The 24,931-nt window shown below is 46.9% G+C and overlaps 1 protein-coding gene across 1 annotated transcript in view; it reads right to left on the bottom strand.

Annotated features, from left to right (window-relative positions):
* The window catches only part of FMR1 (fragile X messenger ribonucleoprotein 1), a 306,382-nt gene that overhangs the window by 36,381 nt on the left and 245,070 nt on the right, over nt 1-24,931 (bottom strand). Inside the window, exon 6 of the mRNA XM_086967219.1 lies at nt 4,397-4,479. Coding sequence (XP_086823345.1) covers nt 4,397-4,479 — 83 coding nt within the window. The remainder of the gene's footprint in view (nt 1-4,396; nt 4,480-24,931) is intronic.

Here is a 24,931-nt window from a genome sequence, read left to right on the forward strand (position 1 = left end):
ATGCTAAAAATGCATGTTGTGCGTTTCAAAACACACCATGACAGGCACCGCGCGGTGCCTGCCATGTTGTACTTTGAAACGCCATGTGCACCCCCCACCCACCCTTGGCCCTGGGGGCCCACAACGGGCCCCCAAAGCAAAGACCGTATGCCTTTCTGTGGCGGCATTGCCGGCACGGAAAGGCATTCCCCAAAGTCCATCCTAATATGGCAGGTGGTGTCTGATAGACACCGCCACCATATTAGACCTTTTCCGCCACGGTCGGAAGGCGACCACGGCGGAAAAGCGGCGGACGGTCTTTCCGTCCGCCGCCGTCCCCCCCACTATCTTAATATGGCGGGGGGAAATAGGTGGTGGACGGGCATGGATGGCGGATGGATCGCCACCGCCTGCATGGCGGCAGCGATCCGTCCGCCATTCTAATCAGCCCATAGTGTGGTGAACTTCTAACCTCTGTGCTCATTTAAGTCTTCCATGAACTGTTACTATGGTAACAGGTAGAAAGCCGTTTGGGGGTAGAGTTGAAAGGTACTGGCTGTACAAAAACCGTTATATTAACCCTGGATCCTCTACAAGACCAAAAAGGAAAGCAAACTAAAACAAAACACTGTGTACCAGATTTACTACCCCCTTGCACCACTTTCACGTCCAAGGCCCCCCCCCCTACAAAATTAGCAGTGTGTGAGCCTCAATGACCCCCTCAAGCCCCGGGAACCACCACCCTTGGAAATTTGTGGATTGTGAGAGACAGATTGCGTGACGCTATGCCTACAGCCCTCGAGAGCCCCGGAGACCGCAACGCCCAACGGCCGGCTTATGCAGTGTCCCGGGGTGCCTACCCCCAGGACACTGCTGTTTGCTTTGAGAGGGCGGGAGTCTCACGGCTCCCGCCCTCCCATAGCAGACTTAGTTTGCATTTTAAAAAATAGAGCAGAGAAATCTGTTCTCACTTCCAAAATAAAAAGCAGATTGTATTCCCACATACAAGTTAGCATTTCCCCTTTCGGAAAAGCAATGCCGACTCCCGAAAACGTGGGAAGCCGGCGGGACCGTGGGGGCATGTTAGCTCCCCTTGCGGTGCCTAATATTTTTTATAAGACCCGGGGGATAGGGTCCCCAGAGATATTAGAAATTACTGATAGGGGCTATTTTTATTATCCCTGAACCAAAACACCAGCAACCTGTTTTGTCTGTGACAGACATCTTGTGACAGACATCTGCTTATGACAATTCCCACAATGTTTAAATCCTGTAGTTTTAGGAGGTGACAAATTTCCCGTGCACACTGGAAAAAACGAATATTGATAAAAAGCTTGTCAGCTGACGAGGAAAAAGTCAGAGCAAGAGCCAGATCCTCGTACAAAGGCATGTAAAGAAAGGAACTGACGTGCTTTCGTGGCTCTTATATCGTCTCTTCTGGGGCAGAACGAAGTCAATGCTGAGCAACACAGTGCCACCTACTGGCATGAGGAAGTAGTGCTTTTTATATCTTCTAGATCCAGTCTGGCACCTGTGGATATTCTAAATGTGGGGAATCTGCAGTTATAAGTATCATTAGAATAACAACCTCTAGCACTTTTGAAAATTAGGCATCAAGGAGGGTTTAGGGTGACTTAAATTTTGTGGACCCCAGTACTATTTCTTACCCAAAATACACTGCAAACCTAACATTTTGGCTAAAATCACCCATTTTCCTCATGTTTCTGTGAAGGAAAGTTGAAGAATCAGCAGGGATCTACAAAGTTCCTACAACCTACTGTTCCCACACTTCTCCTAATGAAAAGCAATGCCGACTCCCGAAGAACGTGGGAAGCCGGCAGGACCGTGGGGGCATTGTAGCGCCCCTCGCGGTCCCCAATTTTTTTTATAAGACCCGGGGGATAGGGTCCCGAGAGATATTAGAAACTGATAGGGCTGTTTTTTACGGTAAAATTACAAGTTGCGCACCCAGCGCAGCGCTCAGTGCGGCCCCTGGTGTGCACGCGCTGGATGCACGACTCATAATCTGTAGGGTGTGCGACTTCAGCGCCTTTGATGCACAACTTCTACGCGTTTGGTACTCTGCATTACTTTTCCACATCACAAGCTACTAACATACAACTCCCCATGTGGAAAAGCAATCTGATTTTGATTTTGAAAGAGAGAACAGATTTCCTTTCTATGGGAGGGGGAGATGGACATCCCGGAACACTGCAGAAACCGGCCCTCCCACAATACATACAGCCCCGGAGAGTGGTGGTCCCCGGGGCTTTGGAGACCTTACAGCTCCCCTCCCTAGCCATACTTTTTTTGTAGATGGCATTGAGGGCAGGCCCATCAACAGTAAACCGCCTGGAGGCTTCCGCAGATTCGTGGGGTCCGAAGGCCCACTAGAAGAAGGTGGAGGAGCGCCAAAGATTTGCACCCTGTCCTCTTTAAAGGCTTCTATCTGTTTCAATGTCACGGAAGGCCCTGGACAATCGAGATGCATTGGCATCACCTTTGGAATCAGCTACAGAGTGCAAAGATGGCTGAAAGTTACGGGAATGGGCCCGATCCTGCTTGGTGTTCTTGTGCTTCTGTTATGACTTTAACTTACCACAAGACTTGGCCTGCGGCATGACTTGCCATGGGAACAGGCCTGAAGCAGGAACTGGTCCCAGCTCTCGACTTTGAGTGGGCGGGGGACTTACTTGACTTCTTTCGGTGCTTGCAACACACAGCTTTAGATCACCTTCGGATTCATAAGGGCACATTCTTTGCAGACTTAGGAGTCATATCCCTGAACCGAAACATCAGCAACCTGTTTTGTCTGTGACAGACATCTGCTTAAGACAATTCCCACAATGTTTAAATCCTGTAGTTTTAGGAGGTGACAAATTTCCTGTGAACACTGGAAAAAACAAATATTGATAAAAAGCTTGTCAGCTGACGAGGAAAAAGTCAGAGCAAGAGCCAGACCCTCGTACAAAGGCATGTAAAGAAAGGAACGGACGTGCTTTGGTGGCTCTTATATCGTCTCTTCTGGGCCAGAATCAAGTCAATCCTGAGCAACACAGTGCCACATACTGGCATGAGGAAGCAGTGCTTTTTATATCTTCTAGATCCAGTCTGGCACCTGTGGATATTCTAAATGTGGGGAATCTCCAGTTAGAAATATCCATTAGAATAACAACCTCTAACACTTTTGAAAACTAGGCATCAAGGAGGGTTTAGGGTGACTTACATTTTGTAGACCCCAGTACTATTTCTTACCCAAAATACACTGCACACCTAACATTTTGGCTAAAATCACCCATTTCCCTCATGTTTCTGTGAAGGAAAGTTGAAGAATCAGCAGGGATCTACAAAGTTCCTACAACCTACTGTTCCCACACTTCTCCTAATAAACAAGTTACTTACCTTTAGTAACGCATTATTTGTATCTATGTAGGCATCGTGACGTCACAACAGACCCTACCGACATCATCGAAGACATGCAGAGCCGAATGGAGCCACCCGATGTCGAGCGCAAGGGGTATTGCTCAGCAAAAGTTTCCAGATCCAGCCTGACGCCTGAGAAACTCAAAGCTAAGGAATCTGCAGCTAGAAGTCTAGATAAAAATTGTAGCTCATGTGTATGACTGGTACTGGGTTTGTGGACATAAATACTACTGCCACGACTATTAGTCTTCCAATCAGTTCTAAAATTACACCACTGCTTCAAGTATTGCTCTTACTCTTACTACTACATGAAAAATCTGTAATGAATGCTACCTCCAGTGCACATCAACAACGGATACTCTTCTAATGTTCCCATTAATTTGTTTAATATTAATAGCGAGTCTACAATGTTTCTTTTTGCTTCAAATGCAAACTCAGTAAGTTTTGAATTCAGCTAATTTAATCACATGCAAACACATTTGTTGAATGTTATTCAATTGAGTTTTGTTTAACATGTTTAAACTTTAAATAAAACACATTTGGAAGCAGCTTAATGTTTCCAGTAGATAAAGTGATGCTTATTCAAATGTATACATGAATATAATATTTGCACAGCCAAGAAATTAAATGATCAACATTACAATGGGAGAAACACCAATATGATTCCATGTATTTTCTGACACCCTATGTCCTCAGGTATCAGTCTAGATCCTCTTTATAAATGCCTCGGTATAAAATATTGTTCGAAATAAATTATATAATGTTTGTTCTTTTATCATTGTTTCAAGAGCCCCTATTATTTACTACAGTATAGATTTTACTAATTATGCAACAAGATGTATATTCTTGGTGAAAATCTATTTATTGATATTCTTACTACTCATCTTAACAAATGTTATAGCCACTCCTGTTTTTATACTTTTTTAAATGAATAAATATGACGTTGAAGTTTAATTAAAAGTATCAAACACACACACACACACACACAGTTTACCTGGAGTGATGAATCTGCTGTTCTCGTTTTAGCATCTCTTGAGTTACGTTGACGGTTATCTGTTCGTGACTGTTCATCATTCACTAAAAAGGAAATTATCTTTAACGCAAGGTGTTTTCAACCAGAGCTACTATGCAAGTCCAAATTTATATCAGTGCAATCGTCATGAAACAGTTGTCATTTTACAAAAATCACTCTACACAATAAAGTATTTTTTCTAACATTTCTATTATTCACTGTAGCAACTTTGAGCTCTTCACTCCTCCAAACTTCCTGTGACGTTAAAGGTCAGTACAGTGCAAGTATCACTAGAAAAAACTGGAAGCGCCATCACAGCAGTAAAATGGTTAAGAAACCTGACACCAACACATTTATGCTACTGTTGTTGTGCTAGCTATATTTACATACTTTTCAGTCACCCTTCAGTTTTTTCTTACATTTCAGTCTCCCTTCTTTAGCTTTTCTCCCCTTTTCAGTTTTTCTATCAGTCTATGGTTATAGCAATCCTATATAGAAAAGTGAGAGTAGGTTTGAATATGATGATGAACAATAAAGGGGGCGACTGGAACTAGACAACAAACTTTGCTGAGCAACTTGTACATATTCCAGCATCTTCGCTCCCTTACTCTGACACACAAGAATCTTACCAAAAACACAAGGGGGAGGTAGAGCAATTAGAGATTGGATTCCTGCTCCACAGGAGTACTTTAATAAACAAGGAGAATCCAACACAGAAGTGGGGTGAAGTGTTCAACAAATGTTGAAGTGTTTTGTAAAATACCCCTCACACACCAAAAGGCCCCTTGGTGTCATGCTTCATCATCGGGGTCTTCGCACCCCTCTAACGGGATGCGGCGTGCTGCGACCAACAACTACGCGGGAGCACTTATAGTTAATGACTATGTGTGGTGTATGTGTGTGGGGTGTATTTACAAGTGAGTGGTGGGATGTGGTGAAGATTTAAAAAGTACCTGGCACATGAGTATAAGGGAAAAAAAATGTATTCTGAACTCTGGCTGGTACTATTAAAAGGGTGCAGTGTGAGGTCAGATCTGTTGTATTAAAGAGGACCTCTGGTGTGCGTCGACATGTTTCGGAGGCAAGCTCCTTCTTCAGGATGGGGGCACAACTTCCCCACCTTACTCACGTATTTCTAAATAAATATCATAATGTATGTACAAAAAATAAAGGGAACTCCCGGCAAACCAGGAGCATGACAGGCTCTCTACCCAACCAACCGTCAACCAGCAACCAGAGAGGGACCTAGTGGTGAACCTCACTCTAAAACCACTGACGGAAATACAGAGAACAGTGCTGAATAAAGGCCTTGGCTTTGTGCCCACACGAAAAACCTGACATCTTCAGATTGAACATAGAGATGCAGGAATTCATCCGTAAATTGAAATTACAGGCCTATTTCATGGATAAACCTTCTACTGCAACGACAACTGACACAGGCCTAAGACCTAAATCGACCTTCACCCCTCCCGACTCAATGATTCTAATTGAGTTACTAACCTTTGAAAAAGCTCTCATGACGGAAGTCAACAAATTGGATTCGTCTTCCATAAGAACGTTCCATAACACGACCAAGGAGGAACAACAAGCCATCAGGGCTCTGTCAGAAGACACAAGCATCATTATAAAACCAGCTGACAAAGGTGGAGCTATTGTGTTACAGGCCACTGAGGCATACGACAATGAATGCATGAGACTGCTGTCAGACAGACGCAACTACATGATTCTCCAACAAGACCCTACTGAGAGTCTTAGGATAAAAATCGGAGGCATGATTGAAGAAGGCTTGGCACACGATTGGTTGAGCAAGAAGGAAGGGGAATTTTTGGAGCAAAAAAATCCTCGTATCCCCTACTTCTACTGCCTCCCAAAGATCCACAAGAACATCACCAATCCACCAGGAAGACCAATAGTTTCCGGCATCTGCTCTATTTTGGAACCCCTGTCAAAATTCGCAGACGCCTTCCTACGACCATTGGTACAATCAACCAACACCTACCTAAAAGACACAAAATCTGTCTTACAACTACTGCAGGACACAACCTTCGACCCTCTGACCCAACTCCTAATCAGTCTAGACGTGGAAAGTCTTTATACAAGTCTACCTCACGATGAGACACTCCTAATCATCGAGGAAGTCCTATTCTCCACGCCTTGGAAATACCAAACACCAAGAGGGCTGGTTTTGGAATGTATCTCATTGGCACTGCAGAAAAACATTTTCCAATATAAAGCAATCATCTATCAGCAGTGCCATGGTACCAGCATGGGTAGTACTTTTGCTCCTAGTCTGGCTGGACTTTATATGCACCACCTCGAAACTACAAAGATTCTTCACAACCAGAACCCTTACAGATCCAATATAAAATGCTGGAGGAGGTACATAGACGACATCCTAGTCATTTGGGAGGGCGACCGACAATCTGCTCAAAATTTTCAAGTATGGCTCAATAACCAGAACGCCTTCCTAAAATTCACGAGCTCGGTCTCGGTCCACATGTTGGTTTTCCTGAATCTAAATATACACGCAGAAGGAGGACGTTTGAAAACTACCACCCATTTCAAGCCGACATCCAGGAACTGCCTTCTAAGGTATGATATTTTCCACCCTAGGCACCTGCGAAAAAACCTACCATATGGTCAATTTTTACGCCTAAGGCGTAACTGCACAGATGTGTCAGACTTCAAACTTCAGGCCAATGATCTGAAAGAAAAACTGAAACTACGAGAATACCCGATCAGAATCATTAACAAAGCGATGAAGAGAGCTAAAAATAACAGAGAGGCACTACTGGAAGAGCGACAAAAAGAACCAGATGGAGACAGACGACCAATCTGTGTGACTACGTTCAACACCATGTCCAACGAAGTATCTAAAATCGTCAACAAGCACTGGAGGATACTAACATGTGGTAACCTGAATCTGGAAAAACCAATGTTTGCGCACCGAAGAGGACGCAATCTCAGAGACATGTTGGTGCATACCAGACCTAAACCGATACACATGGCCATACAACCATCCATAGGAATTCAAGGCCATTTCCCCTGCGGGAACTGTAGCAGTTGCCATCTCACTCAGAAGAGCACTAGACTAACTTTCCGCAATGGAACCACCTGGGAACAAAGGCGGTTTACCAATTGTAACTCTAAGAATGTGGTCTATCTTATCAAATGCCCCTGCAATCTTGAATATGTAGGCATGACCACAAGGGCAATAAAGACACGAATGAATGAGCACAAAAGCAACGTACGCTGTAAGAAAAGCACTACTAAAATGGCCACACACTACCTCACAGCACAACATTGTGTGAACGATTTAAAATGGACAATCATTGAGCAACTACCCTCTGAGGACGGCCTCTTCCTAAAGGAACAAAGATGGGTATTCCGACTTGGCACCCAGCTAATTGGACTAAACGATGCGGTGCCCTGGGACCAACTATCCAACTAAAATGTTGCCCCAAATAATCCCAGCCATTTCCAGGAGTGTGCATATACTGATCAAATTAATGATGCTCATTGACCGTCTTTCTAATAACTGTAATCGCCAGTACTGCCCTCATCACAACCTAGATAATTGTACTAGGTTAGAGTGTTTATATATTCCTTGAGATATGCCTAGGAATCAAAATATGACACTGCGTCCCGAACAACGCACTGTCTGCCGGTACGCATACGCTAAAAACCATTGCCACCGGGAGGGATCGCTGAACTACAATACGCATACGGGCTGGACCTGAACAATGCGCATGCGCACTAGACGAACACTCATGCGCAGCAACGCTGGTCCATCGCAAGTCTGTTCTGACACACAAGCTGCAATGTGTATGGTTAAAGATCGGACGCTCCAAACATGGGCATGTAATTAACTACAAATAGCGGAACACCCATGTTCGGTCATGTTAACATTTCCGCCCAATTAAATACAGGGTATAAATAGCGCAAACCCTGCGATCACCTCAAACCAGCGGAGCAGCGTGTGGGGGTAAGACGGTGATTACTGTGTCCCGATCCTGTGAGTATAGAACCCGAAACGACCATTTGAACCTATTTCCTAAGTAAGTGAGAATGTATTTTTACACCTTCATCATTCCTCACTACAGATTGCAAACAAGCAACACCCCTGACGTTCCTATTTCTCATGAAGCAAGCAAGCAAGCTTCATAAGTATGACAACTATTGCCAGTAACTCCTAGTGTTTATGTGTTCTGTGTTGTATGTGATGTCAGTACCCTTTCCTTTACAGGGCTTATTACAAGCAAATGGTGAGGTTCCAGGTGACTGCGCCTGCTTGAACTACCCGTTACATGGGTAACCATTAGTTTCATTTTTCTTTTTGTCTTTCTACAGGTCATTGTGCTTGTAGCAGACCGCTGTAGGCACACTTAGCCTAATACTTCACTTTTTTGTAAATTCATTGTGATATTTATTTAGAAATACGTGAGTAAGGTGGGGAAGTTGTGCCCCCGTCCTGAAGAAGGAGCTTGCCTCCGAAACATGTCGACGCACACCAGAGGTCCTGTTCTTTAATACAACAGATCCGACCTCACACTGCACCCTTTTAATAGTACCAGCCAGAGATCAGAATAACATTTTTTTCCCTTATACTCATGTGCCAGGTACTTACATCTTCACCACATCCCACCACTCACTTGTAAATACACCTCACACACATACACCACACATAGTCATTAACTATAAGTGCTCCCGCGTAGTCGTTGGTCGCAGCACGCCGCATCCCGTTAGAGGGGTGCGAAGACCCCGATGATGAAGCTTGACACCAAGGGGCCTTTTGGTGTGTGAGGGGTATTTTACAAAACACTGAGTGCTTCAACATTTGTTGAACACTTCACCCCACTTCTGTGTTGGATTCTCCTTGTTTATTAAAGTACACAAGAATCTTAGGCATTAAAGAAAACAATGTCGGTAGGAGTGTTACAAACACCACAAGGTTCAGATAAATATGACATTGCTGTGCTAAGGACAGGTTGAAGAGCTAGCATCCCATGCTTAATCTTGACCACAGATGAGTGTGACGTGGAAACATAGCAACTCACATCAAATAAAAATGACCTTCAGAATGCTGTTGCCTTGGCACTAACTGTATGGGCAATAATCCCAGAAGGCATCAATACAATGAGGTAGGAAAGTCACCACACACAGCAATATTCAGTTATATAGAAAGCAATCAAATAGACAACAGAAGCTTTAGAAGCTTCAATCTCCGCCATTGTTAACTGTTGCAAGATCTATGATAATAACAAAAAGGTCTTATGGACCCCATAAAAACTCAAATAACCACTTTGTAACTAAGGACAAGCCTTCTGAGTATCATACAAGGTATTGGCAAAGTGGTTAATAGGGAAATCAGTACTTTTGGGAGAAAATCTGGGTGCATCTCGATTACCAGCATAGTTCTTCTCTAAAACTAACAAACCGTTTGGGATCTTAGCAGAAAATACCTGCAGCTTTTTATCAAATTAGGCAGAGGTAGAAAGTACCACAACAATCTGAGTTGTTTGTTACTGAAGGGCAGGGCTTTTGAATGCACATGAAGCAATACAAAATATTATTTTCAAATTTGAAACTAGATAGAGCTTACACAATTTTCTTACTGAAAAGACGTGTCTTTGGGGTTCTTATAAGTACAGATCTTAGAATGGTACAGCTGAACGAATTCAACCAGATTTCCAGGTTTATCAATGAAAAACGTGATGGAAAATATTGAGCATAACCAATTATTACATTTTATGATTTAGGCAAGGCCTAATAGATATAAAGATGAAAAGAACAAGTTACTTACTTGCTGCACAAGTTACTAACCTATCTGTAAGAAACATTAGTTAGTTATAGCTTCCTTACCTCACAATTACCCCTCGGCATCAGACTGGATCTGGAAAGTTTTTCGTCAGCAGAACCTCTGCGCGTCAGAAGGCGGTGTTGGTCGGCTCCGCGTCCATCGTCGGCGCCGCGGTCGCCGAGATGACGTTGCGGCAGGTACTTAAAAGTCAACCTCGCGCGCTGATGTCAGTTCTGTACACGACTTTCCGTGCCAGAAACGCAGAGCCATGCAAGACACTGACCATTAGTGCATTAGACCATTAGTGCACAAAACTAGGGCCCAGAAAGGATGTCCTCAACCCCAGAAATCAGTTCGCAGAACGGGGAGGATGAGTGGTGCGGTAAAAATTCTATAACTAACTAATGTTTCATTATCGTTATCTAAGGTAAGTAACTTGTGCATCTGAAAGAAACACGCTTGTTATAGATACCTTACCTTAGAATAGATACCCCAGCAATAGCAACCCAGGTGGTAATACACAACATCGAGAAATGGTGCGTTTGTGAACAGCCCGACCCTTCTTTGCGCCCACATAACCAACAAAAAGTTGATCATCCACCCGGAACTGTTTTGTGCTATCCAGATAGAAGGAGAGCTCACGTTTTGGGTCCAGACGGTGGAGCCTCTTTTCTTCCTTTGAAGGAAGTGGAGGAGGAAAGAAGGTGGGCAAAGTAATGGTCTGTCCGATGCAGAGGGACAGGTCGGAAGAACAATCCTATCCGGATGAACTGGATAGGAGGCTTAGAAAAAAGAGCCTGGAGCTCACTCACCCTTCCAGCAGAAGTGATGGCTACCAGGAAAGCAGTCTTAAGAGTCAAGAGACGAAAGGGACAGGTATGAAGCGGCTCAAAGGGAACACACATTAAATAAGTTGGTACAAGGTTCAAGTCCCACTGAGGCATAACAAAGGGGATTGGAGGAAAAAGATGCGTTAAGCCTTTTAGGAAACGGCTAACAACCGGGGACTTGAAAAGAGAAGGCTGATCTGGCAACCAAAGGAAGGCAGAGATGGCTGAAATATAGCCTTTGATAGTGCCCAGAGCAGAGCCATGCTGGGCTAAAGAAAGAAGGAATAAGAGAACCTCGGAAAGAAGGGCAGAAAGGGGATCCACAGCCTTTGCTGTGCACCATGCCACAAATGTGTTCCACCTACAGGCGTATATCGTTTTTGTGGAGGGATGGCTGTCTGCCAGGTTTACGTCACAGACTTCAGGAGGTAAGTCAAACCATGTCAACTGCCGCTATTCAATCTCCACGAAATGAGGTGGAGACTGGACAGGTTTGGGTGGAGGACCGTCCCCTGCTGCTGCGACAGAAGATCCTCTCGAAGAGGCAGTCTGACCGGAGGATCGATGGCCATGTTGAACAGCTCGGGATATCAGACTCTACGTGCCCCTTCTTCAGCACTCTGGGCAGTGGTGGTATAGGCGGAAAGGCGTACAACAGACCGCAACTCCACTCGTGCTGAAAAGCGAGTGCCACCTTGCAAATTCCAACGCACAGATTTGCTGACATTAAGCGTTCTCTTTGGTGGTGAATAGATCTTACCAAGGCTCTCCCCACCGTCGAAAGAGACCTTGCGCCATCCCCGAGTGAAGACCCCATTCGTGATCCATCATGCGCCTGTTGCTGAGTTTGTCCGCCCTGGCGTTCAGGGAACCTGCCAGGTGTTGAACCACCACGGAAATGCCCTGATGTTCCAGCCAAATCCAGAGGCGGAGGGTCTCCTGAAAGAGGGTCCACGACCCCACCCTTTTTGTTGCAGTTCCACATGGCGGTCGTGTTGTCCGTGAACACCTGCACTACTCTTCCCCGGACAGAGGGAAGGAATGCTTTTAGCGCAAGACGAATCGCCCGGAGCTCCAGAAGGTTGATGTGAAGCCCGGACCCCCGGAGACCAGAGGCCTATGAAATCCGCCTCTCCCATGTGGCCGCCCCACCCCAGAAGGGATGCATCCGTCACCACTGTGTGGTCTGATTGGGAAAGGGAGAGGGATCTGCTGTTGACCCAATCCTGGTTCATTAGCCACTACTGCAGTTGGCGGCAACAGCCTCGGAGAGCACAGCTTGGGAGAGCACTGCCCGGGCCTCCTCCAGACACTCAGGAGGCACATGCGCCACTGTATCCCACACAGAGAGCGAATAACAGCCCAAGAGACATGCAGTGTTTACGGACCACAGTTCTATGCTGGCAGAAGGGGGTCCAGCTTCTTGGTTTTCCTTTCCGGAGGAGAGGTAGGGAAGGCGCATCGGAGGTGGAAGTTTGAACAACCAAGCTCTCGGGCTTTGTGGTTGCGAGAGGAAAGTGGGGTCGCCCGGAGCTAGGCAGTGGCATTGGGCAATCATCCTGTCCACGGGAGCCCCCGTGTTTGGCCTGGACCACATGCCCAAAAGGACATCTGTAAGAGCCTCATTAAACGGCAGCAGGGGCTCCGAAGAGCTTGCAGTCGGTTGAAGCACCTCTGTCAGGAGGTTAGTCCTGACTGCCACTGAAGGAAGCTTGAGGTTGAGAGCCTCAGCTGCCCTATACAACACCACTGTCTATGACACTCCCTCCACCGTAGCCACGGTAGGAGGAGACAACATGTCAAGGTCAGGAGAGGAGTCAAGACCACTGGCATCCCCCAATTCCTCTCTCCAGTCCTGCTCAGTATCTAACTGGTCAGTTAAAGGGTCACCTGACCCCTCCCAGTCCCCCTCATCATCCTCTGGGTGCCCCTGCAGTTGAAAAGGGACCTCACAGGGGCACAGAAACCCCTCTCGTTGCCGATCCTGAGTCGGACGACGCCGGTCTGGCTCCTTGTCCACGTCGGGAAGGAAGCCAGGGTTGACGCAGGCCGGGGAGCTGACCGGCACCGAACGCGGTAATGATGCCATAAGGGTCGGCGCCAGTGGAGGTGTAACGAAGTCAACCGGCACTGATCTGGATCCAGGCCTGGATCCAAGGGGGGCCTGCGACGCCAGGGTCAGAGCCACCAGCAGCGAAGACCTAGGGCCCCCAATCGAGTCTGCGGAGCCCGAAGGCAGGGTCGGTACGCCAAAGATGGTATGCATCGCCTCGTAGACCATATGAAGCTTATCGGGGGTCGCTCCGGGTCCCGGAAGGGGAGGGAAGCTCGGAGTCGACCCGTCTGGCTCCGCACGCGGAGCCGCAGGAGGGGCACCAATCGTATGCCTCGTCGGATCGGCTGACCGACGAGGCGAAGTTGTAGAGCGACAATGCTTCTTCGACTTCCTCTTATGCTTCGACTTACCCGACCAATTGCGGAGACTTCGATGATTTCGAACTGACTGGTGGTGTTCAAGCAGCCTTCGGAACTGCTCCCGCAAAGCCTTTGGCACCATCAACCGAAAGTCAGAGCATGAGTTGAGGTTGTGGTTGCGCTCCGAGCAAAAGAGGCACACACTATGCAGTTCTGTCACCGACATCAGTCGGGTACAGGAACCGCAGGCCTTGAAGCCGGGTATCCCTCATGCACCTGTTCGGAGTCGGAGACTCAAAACAAGAAGTCAACAAAAGTCGAGAAAAACAGTCAAAAAATTACTGAGGTACGGCTCTTCCCGGACCTAGGCTGGCTGGCGCGAAAAAAGAAAGAACTGAGTCAGCGTACGAGGTCGGCGTCTAAGTAGCTGTGCTGCGTCATCCCGGCGACCACGACGCTGACCGACACCACCTTCCGACGTGCAGAGGTACTGCTGGTGAAAAAAAATTCCGGATGCAGTCTGACTCCTGGGGGTAATTTTAAGGTAAGGAATCTATAACTAACGTGTTTTTTTCAGATGTAACATTTACTCTGGTGGCTATGAGCTCCTGAAGATTCCTTGATTGAAACCTTTCTGGCACCAGACTGGATCCGGTTATTTTTCCACAGCTACATCCGAGGAGAGCCTCTCAGGGGAGGAGGGAGGGCGTATGTGAATCTATGAAAGCTTCCAATACTGGAGAACTACAGTTACAGGTAAGTAACTTATTTTCTTACTCCAGTATTGGAGCTTTCATAGATTCACATACCTACCTGAATCAGAATAGCGAGCAGTAAATCATAGCACATTTGTCTTTGTCACCTTGTTCTCATCAACAGGCAAGTCATGATACCTGCACACAGTAATAAAATGTGCTTTTCTTACCTAAGAAAGGAAGGGGGGATGAGAAAGAGGCTCACCGTCATTGGAAAAGGTTCCTCAGCACTGCTTGTCCCACTGCTACATCGCTTCTTGCATGGGCATCCAGCAAGTAATGCCTGGTGAAGGTATGCCTACTCCTCCAGGTGGCTGCTCTACCGATGTCCTGTATGGAGACGCCTGAAAATAGAGCTATTGAGGTTGATACCGCTCTTATGGAATGTGCACGAACACGTGCAGCCAATGGCTTTCCCGCTGCTTGGTGACAGAACTGGATAGCACTTGAGATCCATCTTGAGATTCCTCGTTTGGACAACGGGAAACCTTTTCTGGGGGCACTAAACGCCACAAACAATTGTGTAGACTTTCTAAACGGCTTTGTCCTTTGCAAATAGAACTTCAGGCAACGCTGGACAACCAGAGTGTGGAGAGTCTTTTCCGCCGCCGTTGAAGGATGAGGAAAAAATCTTTTCAAGATTAAGGGCTCATTTAAATGGAAAGCTGTTGGTACTTTGGGAATGAATCTTGGATTCGTCCTGAGGACTAATCTGTTTTCCCTGAATTGGAGAAATGGCTCTTGCATTGTAAGGGCTTGTATTTCTCCTACCCTTCTGGCTGATGTTAGAGCTATTAAAAGAGCCACCATCCAGGAGAGGAATTTTAGATCCGCCTTGTGTATTGGCTCAAATGGCGGTTTCATAAGTTGTGACAAGACAACGTTCAGTTGCCATACAGGTGGTGAAGGCCTGATGGGTGGATAAACTCGAAATAACCCCTCCATGAATTGCTTCACAATTCTCTCCGACCACAGAGAAGGACATGCTGAGTTTCTCCTGTATCATCAAATTGCCGCCAAATGCACCTTAATAGATGCATGGGCTGATCCCAATTTAGCTAGTTTCAGCAAATATGGGATAATCTGATGCGCCTCTGCCAGCAGAGGATGTAAGGCATTCTCCTGACACCATAAGCAGAATCTCTTCCATTTCATCCTGTATGTTGTATCCGTGCTTTCAGCTCTTGCCAGAATTTCTCTGCATTCTGCTGGAATGTTCACGTGCTGCAATTCTGCGTAGTCAGGAGCCAGGCCGCTAATTGCAATGATGTCGGGTCTGGATGCCGTTCTTGTCCCTTCTCTTTAGTCAGTAATGTTGGAATTGGTCAAAGACGTATTGGCTCGGTCTCCGATAAAAGGAGCAGCTCCGTGAACCAATGCTGCCTGGGCCACCAATGGGCTATCAGGATCATCCTGCACGGTTCTTTCTTCATCTTCGTGAGTACTCGTGGCAGGAGGGGAATAGGCGGAAATGCGTAGGCAAAGACGCCTGACCATGCCATCGAAAACGCATTCCCCCATGATCCTCTTTGGTGACGCCAACTTGCAAAGAATCTGCATTTCTTGTTCTGGGCTGTGGCAAATAGATCCACCGTTGGTATCCCCCACTTGGTAAAGATGGTCATCAGTGTGTCCTGATCTAGTTCCCACTCGTGACAGGTCGTTTTCTGCCTGCTGAGGGTGTCCGCTGTTGTGTTTTGATCTCCTGGAAGATGTATGGCCTTCAGAGTCACTCCGTGATCTATCGCCCATTTCCATATTTTCTGTGCCTCTTTCGACAGAGAGAGAGAGAGATCTTGTTCCTCCCTGCTTGTTTATGTAGTGCATTGCAGTTGTGTTGTCTGTCCGCACTAACACTGATCTTCCTTCTATTCTTGGCAGGAAGGCCAACAACTCTAATCCTATTGTCCTTAATTCCAATAGGTTTATGTGAAGGTGTTTTTCTTGTCTGCGCCATCGGCAGCTGACCTGTAACTCCTGTAGGACAGCTCCCCATCCCTCCAGAGAGGCATCCGTGGTGACCACCAACGGAGCTGGTTTGGTCAGGTAGGAGACCCACAGAGATATTGTTCCTGCGAGTCCACCACTTTGCTGCCTGCAACATTGGACGCGTGATCATTATCTTGTCCTCGAAGGATCCCTTTGCTTGGCACCACTGAAGATCCAGTTCTTCTTGTAACGGTCGCATTCGTAAGCGACATAGGGGAATGAGTGGTATGCATGAGGACATTGTTCCCAGAAGCGACTTGTATCTTCTGACTGAAAGAGACTTTCTTTTGCCGAATCCCTTGGCTAGATTTACAAGTCCCAACTGTCTCTGCACTGACGGGAATGCTTTGTTTTGTGTTGTATCTAGGATTGCACCTAGAAAGTTGATCGTCCTGGATGGCCGTAGAGATGACTTTTCTACATTCAAGGTCAGGCCCAAATCCGCAAACAGCTCCATTCATGCTACGGTTGAAGCGTGAGCTGCTACCTGCGACGGTGCCTTTATCAACCAGTCGTCCAGGTATGGAAATATCTGGTATTTTTGTCTTCTTAGATAGGCCGCCACCGGCGCCAGACATTTTGTAAATATTCTCGGTGCAGATTTTAGGCCAAATGGTAGCACCTTGAATTGGTAATGGTCTTTCGCCACTGCAAATCGAAGGAACTTTCTGTGGCGCTGATGGATGGGGATATGGAAATATGCACTGACTTTTGCCGCTTGTCGGGTCCCTGTCAAATTCACCACTACCGACATTGTTTCTGCCTTGCTTGGGCTTCCTTGCCTGGGGACCTCTCGCCTTCCTGGACCACCGGGCTTGGATTAATATCAGCAGGGTGACTAGTCCCCCCCCCCCCCCCCCCCCCCCTACCAATCGCGGCCGCCGAGCGGGGGGGGAAGGGACTACAGCCACCACAATCCCTCCAAGCCCCGCCCACCAACATGACCGCGAGCGCCCGGAGACGCACAAAAACACCTACGCTCCTTCCGCGACGCGCGTAGGAAACAGGCCGGGTCAAGGGCGGGGCCGTTTTGTGGCCGTTCGGGGGCCAAAGGAGGCTGGGCTGGGGCACCCCCCTTGGTTCCTCGACAGGACATATACGGTCATCTGCAATCGCTTATTAAGTAAGGACTTCCTATTTGCAATTTCCAACTATATATTTGCTTATGATCATCTGCTATCATCCGAATTCCATTGAGATAACACTGATCTAGGAGGCCCCTCCATTTCTGTCTATTGTGTATTGATTCTTACTTTATACATCCTTTCAAGCTAGGGTCCCACTTTGTCTACACAACAGTTGTCGAAATGCCCCTGCCACCTGCCAAGAAACCGCTAAAGACTCCCTTGCCCAGTTTAACTACGATCGAACCATATGCTCCAAACGACTATCGGGGTGGTGGCAAATGCCATCGAGCACACGGAAAGACGCCTTTCACTACCTGCTGGGTTTCGCCCCCCTCTCCCAACTGTTATGTTATGTTATATTATGTTATGTTATATTAATTTGTAAAGCGCGCAGCTGCCACAGCAAAGTGGCGTCCCGGCGCTATGTTGGACAGAATAACATAACCAAATGGAGATATCAGACAGAGCTAAAGAGACAGATTAGACTAGTGGGAACAAAAAAGTTTTGACAGCTCTTCTGAAAGACAGCAGATCCGGTATGGCACGAGTATCAACGGGTAAAGTGTTCCAAAGACTCGCTGCCAGGACACCAAAGGAACGGCCACCAACTCTGGCTTTCCTGAAGCGAGGAACACAGGCCAGAAATTGACCCGTCGAACGTAAAACTCTAGAAGGAATGTAGTAGGAAATCGCCTGTGCAAGAATGGGGGGAGATGAAGCCTTTAAGATCTTAAATACCAGGCACAAGGCTTTGAACTTGATTCTCTGCCCGACGGGCAGCCAATGTAGGTCATAGATGGTACGCCTGGCAGAACAGAATTTAGGCAGGCCTACCAGCATTCTGGCAGCCGCGTTTTGCACACGCTGGAGGCGTGTAAGTTCAGCTTGGTTAACGCCCAAAAAAAGCGAGCTGGCGTAATCTAATCTAGAGAGCACCGTAGCTTGGACGATGAGTTGCCTGGTAGGGGCATCACATTTTTTTTAAATGGGTCTAAGGCTCTGAAGAACACCAGAACAGGTACCAGCAACTCTTTTAGTATGAGGAATAAAAGATAAGTTGGAATCAAGCCAGACCCCAAGGTTCTTTGCCTCTGTCACAGGAATTGGGGCTTGGCCTAGCTCCGGTGGCCACCAACGGTCTCCCCAGAGAGGAACCTGTTTGCCCAGAACTAAGACCTCTGTCTTCGCTGCATTAAGTTGGAGACAGTTGTCCGTCATCCAACTTGCCACCTCCTTTAGGGCAGTCTGGAATTTAGGGGCATCGACCGCAGAGTCCCCATTTAGTGCAACCGCTAGCTGGGTGTCGTCAGCGTACGACACCATAGTTAGACCCCATCTCTTGGCGACGGCAGCTAGCGGCTGCACATACAGGTTAAAAAGGGTCGGGCTGAGTGCCGAACCTTGCGGGACCCCTTGGGAAATGTTGTGGGAGGCAGATTCAAATGGAGGGGTGGATACTTTGAAGGTACGCCCGGATAGAAATGAGCGAAACCATTCAAATGCTGTATTCTCCACACCGGCCTCTCTCAGACGTTGAAGAAGGATGGAGTGGGAGACAGTGTCGAAAGCGGCACTAAGATCCAAAAGGATCAGTGCCGCCGTCTGTCCTGAGTCCAACATCCTCCGCAAGTGCTCCACCATCGCCAACAGGGCAGTCTCCGTGCTGTGGCTTGCGCGGAAACCATCCGCAAGTTTGGATACCCATGGGAGGAGAGAGATGGGTCGGTAATGTTCAGGTTTTGATGGGTCCAGGGTGGGCTTCTTTAAAATTGGAATGACCGTAGCCTGCTTCCATTTACTGGGAACAGTCCCGGACTCAAAAGATAACCTAATAAGATCGTACAAAGGGGGAAAGCAAACCTCAGCGGATTCTTTAAATTGTATAGGTCTTAGTGGATCCGCAGGCGAGCCCGATTTAACTTTCGTAGCAAGAGATTTAAACTCTTCCTGAGATGGCTTAGGTAATGACGAAAGAGACCTAGAGGTCACAGGAGTGCATCCCAGGTTATTAGCAGGCACAGTTTGAGGGGGGAATGTTCGATAGATCGCCTTGACTTTCTCCACAAAGAAAGCCGCTAGCTCTTCACAATGAGTCAGGGAGCGTTTTTCCATTACCGCAGTTTTCTTATTAGTAAGATCTTTACAGACCTTAAAGATGAGTTTTATAGGGTTAGGGCTGTTCTTAAACTCCAAGGAGTAAAATGTGGCTCGGGCTTTGCAAATGGCTCGATGGTAGAACTTAATACTAGCCAGATAGATCTGCTTGAGGTCGGGATCATATGCCTTACGCCAGGCTCTTTCAGCCCGTTTACATGCAGTCTTAAGAAGCCTGAGGGAATCATCATACCACGGGCTAGAGGGGCCAGACCGGACTTTACTCCATCTCGCTGGAATTAAAGTGTCCAGGGCTTGGGTCAACCATTCGCAAAAATGGTCATATCCCAAAGAGGCATCTTTAGGGGGGTCTGGTGGATGTAGTGACAGAAGCTGATGGAAGTCGGCCAGTCTCCATTTCCTCCAAGGGCGCTTAAAGACCGCCGGAGTGGAGCTCTTAAAAGGAGAAACATTCGAAATAAGCCGAACTTCGATCAGGTGATGATCTGTCCAGGCCATGGGTTTGGGTGGAAACAATAATAATAATAGGGGGTTTTGTAAAGCGCTTGGTGACGCACAGCGGCGTGTCCCCGCGCTGTGGAGCGAGTGCTTGTAGGGAAACTGCAGGGGGGCAGAACCTGTTACCGGGTGAATAGTATTGTTTTTAACTTGGCTCTAAAGATTGGTTCGGATGGCTCAAGACGCAACGCCGCAGGAAGTTTATTCCAGCTTAACGCAGCCAGATGCCTGAAAGATCTTCCGCCCATCCGTGATAGCATTATGGAGATTCGTCAGAAAGGGATCTAGAATATGTCCGCCCACATGAGTCTGATGGTTGATAAGCTGATGTAGTTTTAAAGCCTCAAGGTCTGCGAGGAAACCACTGACAGCAGAGGAAAGGGGAGTATCCAGGTGGAGATTGAGGTCACCTACTATACTAAAGTTAGCCGATCTGAGGGCCAGAGAGGAGACTACCTCAGGGAGGGCAAGCCGAAAGGCGGCGTCAGGGCCAGGGGGTCTATAAATGAGAAGTCCGGAGATGGTAAGATGAGGGTTTATGGATATTGCAAAATGGGCGCTTTCACAGCCCGCTATAACAATGGCCTTCCATGAACATGGGTAACATGCCTTAATCACAGCCGCGATCCCGCCACCTCTTGAGTTACGATTCAGAGTGTGCATAACGTACTCCTCAGGTAGCGCAAGATTCATAGCTGCTGTGGCACCGTCAAGAAGCCATGTTTCCGTCATAAAGAAAATGTCAGGTTTTTCGTCTGTGAGTATTGTGATAACATCTAAATGGTGACAGACCAATGATCTGACATTAAGATGGAATATTTTAAGTGTTGTCTGACGGTGAATAACAGCAGGGAGGTCTGCTCCACTAAGGACCGTTTGTGAGGGCTGTAAGTCGGTGATAGGGAGGGGCATCGGGAGCACAAAAGAACACGTAGGACACTGAAAAGGCCCACAAAGGGGGTTGAGCGTGTCGTGAGCGCATGAACTTACCTTATGGCGGAGACCGAATAAAAAGTCACCAGAAAGCATAGTGGAAGTGTCCAGAGTGTCCTGCCCTAGCCCTGCCTTAGCGCTGACGGGCGCAGACGGGCAGGACTCTGGCACGACTCAGGCACAGCGAGGCGCGCTAATCCGCTGCGCGAAGGGACGAGCATTAAATAGGCGTGTTGTCGGCGTTGCAGCGCTAGAGCGCTCACCCACAATGTGCAGAGCGTCCTCCCAAAATGGCGGCCAAAGTTCCAGACCCCGGGAGCCCAGACCCGCAAAGTAGCGGTGCTGTTTGGAAATTTTAAAATGCAAGTGAGGGCCAGGGGGAGGGGGGGGGGGGGGCGCGGCGATTAAAGCAGGGGTACGAAAGAAAATGCAACAAAGATACAAAACGTAGGTAGTTTTAAATATAGCGCAAGCACAGCGAAAGCGCTCTAGAAATAATTGCAGCGCGTCAAGTATCGTAGAGTAATGGTCACCTTATCCAGCTAACTAACTATGTATCTGCGACAACTATTAATTCACAGGATTCGTTTCTTGCCCCTTCTTTTGTATCCCTCCCAGGAACCCACCACACTACAGATGTGCATACTGGGCATTCCTCTAGTGATAATGCTCCCTTGGAGTCGCAGCCTTTGCTCAACGGATTATCTGCGACTTTCCCTATGCACTCTAAACGCTCTTCTCTAGGAACAATTAAATCAGTTAGTACACCACCAGAGCAGAGCAAGGGGGGGAACCAGGAGGGTGACTTTAGCATTCCACTTCAGCTAATGGAACAAGATATATCAACTGAATCCAATAAAGATTTAATTAATTTAGAAATGTCATTGGATATTTCATCTGTGGATAAATCTTTGCCTGCGTCAGCGACAGATACTAATTCTAAATTAAAACAGGCCCAGATTACCCTTGCAAAAAAGAGTAAACGTAGGGGGGGCAATTACCAATGTAAAAGTGCCAAATCCTCAAAATCAGGATATACGGCTTTGAGAATAGAAGGAACTCATATTAAGCCTTGCCCACCAGCGAGTAAAAATGGGATGGAGCATCAATCCCTGCACCCTCCTCCCATGGAAGAACTAATGGGGAATATAGAACAGTTAGTGAAGTCACTAATACTTCCCCTTGTACATAGGGTTAAAATAATTTCAGAGAAAATAGGGGAATTGGAAACCTCGATACAGAGAAATGCTGACCAGACTAGAGAATTAATAACTAACACCTATAAAAACAACATAGGCAAACCATCTTTATCCACTCTTCCACCAGACAAAAACCTTAGAAAGGATACGCAGCCTTTACCAGTGAAGGAAAGTGGGAGTACCAAGGGCCAATCATGCCCAAGCGATAAAATAGGGGAAAGCCAGGCCCAAAAATCAGGAATTGATCAATCAAGTAAAACCCGGATGGAAAGTAATAAGACCAAATTACGTCCTTATCCCCAAAAAGTATATAGGAGGAATATAGATCTTCCCCCACAGGCAGCACCTTATGTAGTGATTCTGACGGGGGTATCAGAACTGGAGGAAGGAAAAAGAGAAGATTTTCTAGCCCTGAAAAAAAAGGTGATATATTGGTTGGCAAATAATAGGCCGCTGCCATCAAATATAAATGGGGAAATATTGAATGTCAGAAGAGCCGACTGGTTGGGCCGCAGACCTAAAGACCAAAAGGGGGATGTGATCATTATAAATTTTAAGGACCACAGAGCGCCCAAATACATCGGGGAATGGTTTGACAGTAGAGGGGGGGGAGGCATTGTAAGTCGGGATCTAACCTATTTTTACCTCCAGTCCCTAGTGGAGAGACCACATCGCCCTCCCAGGGCAAGTGCCTTTAATCAAAACCAGCTTAGGTTCAATATCCCCACGTTTAATCACTACTCCGTGTTTGCGGGAATGGAAGGAGTTGATTGACTTTGTTGCCAGGCCCCGGGGGTCATCCCTACTCATAACCATTGTGTTAAAACTAGTCTTCACATTAATATGGACATTGGTGTCCCACCACACTCTATGGGGTTGGGGAGTTTAGAAAATGATGACCGACAAACAATGGGCAATGAAGGCAGGGTGATCATTGATGAGGTCACCCACCGCAGGGATGGGAACCCTAAGGTAGCGCCCATAGTGGATAAGTCCCCAATTTTAGGCTTAGGAGGTATATCCCCAGACCTAACCACTAGCAATGCTACTCCAAAGACGAAAATTATCAAGTTAATGTCTTGGGTCTCCAGAAAAATATGTTAAAACCAGAATGGAGTGAATTTATTGAGAGGTTCGATATCTGTATGTTCCAAGAAACGTGGAGTGTTTCCCCCAATACAAATGTGGTTTCTCCACCTACTTTATTCCTGCTACTAGTATAGGGAGAGGCCGACCTTCAGGGGCTTACATATTTGGATTAAAGTAGCACTCAATCTGATGGTCACCCCTCATTCCCTGCCATCCCAGGACATCTTGTATATCTCTGTAAAGGGCCAGCATTCCATAAACTCTTTTGAGCTGTTTAATGTCTATGCGCGTGGGTCCCCGGGAGGACAAATTTCACCCACTATAGCTCTTCTTGAGGGGGCGCTAGCAGGGATTCCTCCACTGTCCAGTGTTGTCATAGGGGGAGATTTTAATTGTACATATGAACCCCTAACGGTAGAAGACATTATGGACATAAACGAAGATGACTGTAAAAAGTCAATTCCGCCCCTGACTCTCGCCCCTATTAAAAAGTGGACCCCAAGAGTGATCCAATTAAACGCCCTAACTGCAGAATATAATTTACGTGCCTTAAACGGCAGGACAATTTCGGACCCAAATGGCGCTATGACCTATAATTAACTTAGCTGCCCGTCCCGTATTGATTTCATCCTGCTCAATACTAGCTCAGGGAGTAGATTAGTGCATATGGTAGTCACACAGTCACAGGACAGTGACCATAATCCGCTCTGTATGGAAATAAAATGGGGGAGGGCGAGGGACTCACCCGAGGCTCCTTTAATGACCACAAAAGAAGTAGTCCCGTCTGATGGCAATCATAGACTTAAATGGAACAGGGTGCTGTGCAAAGAAGATAGTCTACTTTGTATTAAAGGTTGGGTGGAATTGGAAGCAAGGGTATTTGCTTCTAAATCCATGGATCCCTACAGTGACCAAAACTTCAGCCTTGTAGATTCTTAAAACACTCTAATAAAGAAAATTGGTTCCTTCTTCATAATAAAAGATAGTGGAGGTTCAAAAAGGAAGAACCCTGTAAAAGCTAGCACTCCATGGTATTCAGTGCAGTGCAGGCAGAGGAGAAGGGCCATAGCAGATGCTATTAGAAGGAAGGATACAACTGCATTGCGGTTAGCTAGAAGCGAATATAAGACGCATTATAAATGCTAAGAGGGACTGGGAAGAGGAATTCGGACAGGAACTAAAGTTGGCTGCCAGTGCTAAGAACCGTAGCCCATTCTGGAACCTGATAAATACTCTAGATAGAAGTGGAGTAGAGCCACTCGTCAACCACATAACCGAACAGCAATGGCATTCGCATTTTTCAAAATTATACTGTGATGAAGATGAGGTAGCCTCATTTTGCAGGGGGCAAAATGACCCGGGTAGCAAGGGATCCATAGCTATTGAGCTCTTCACACTCCAGGAAGTTCTTGCTGCCATTAAGAATATAATTCCCTCAAAAGCAGCAGGTGTGGTCGGTTTTCATCGCTCCCCTCATGAATTTGATCCTTGGTGGCCACCCTGTGCCTGACTCGTGGAAAGGTGCAGAAGTGGTTACGATATTTGAAAAAGGTGACAGGGAGGACCCTGCCAACTACAGGCCGATTAGTTTAATCGATGCCATGCAGAAAGTAGTTGGCAGGGTCATTGTAAATCGGATGGATAGATGGTTGGAGGAGGAGAATATACTTTCCCACTTCCAAGCAGGCTTTCGTAAAAACGTGGGCACTATGGATCAGGTATTTAGGTTTTGGGCAATCTACTGGAAGACAGTAACTGTTATGAAGG

Source organism: Lissotriton vulgaris, chromosome 4_1 (assembly GCF_964263255.1).
Source record: "Lissotriton vulgaris chromosome 4_1, aLisVul1.2, whole genome shotgun sequence".
NCBI classification, from domain to species: Eukaryota; Metazoa; Chordata; class Amphibia; order Caudata; family Salamandridae; genus Lissotriton; species Lissotriton vulgaris.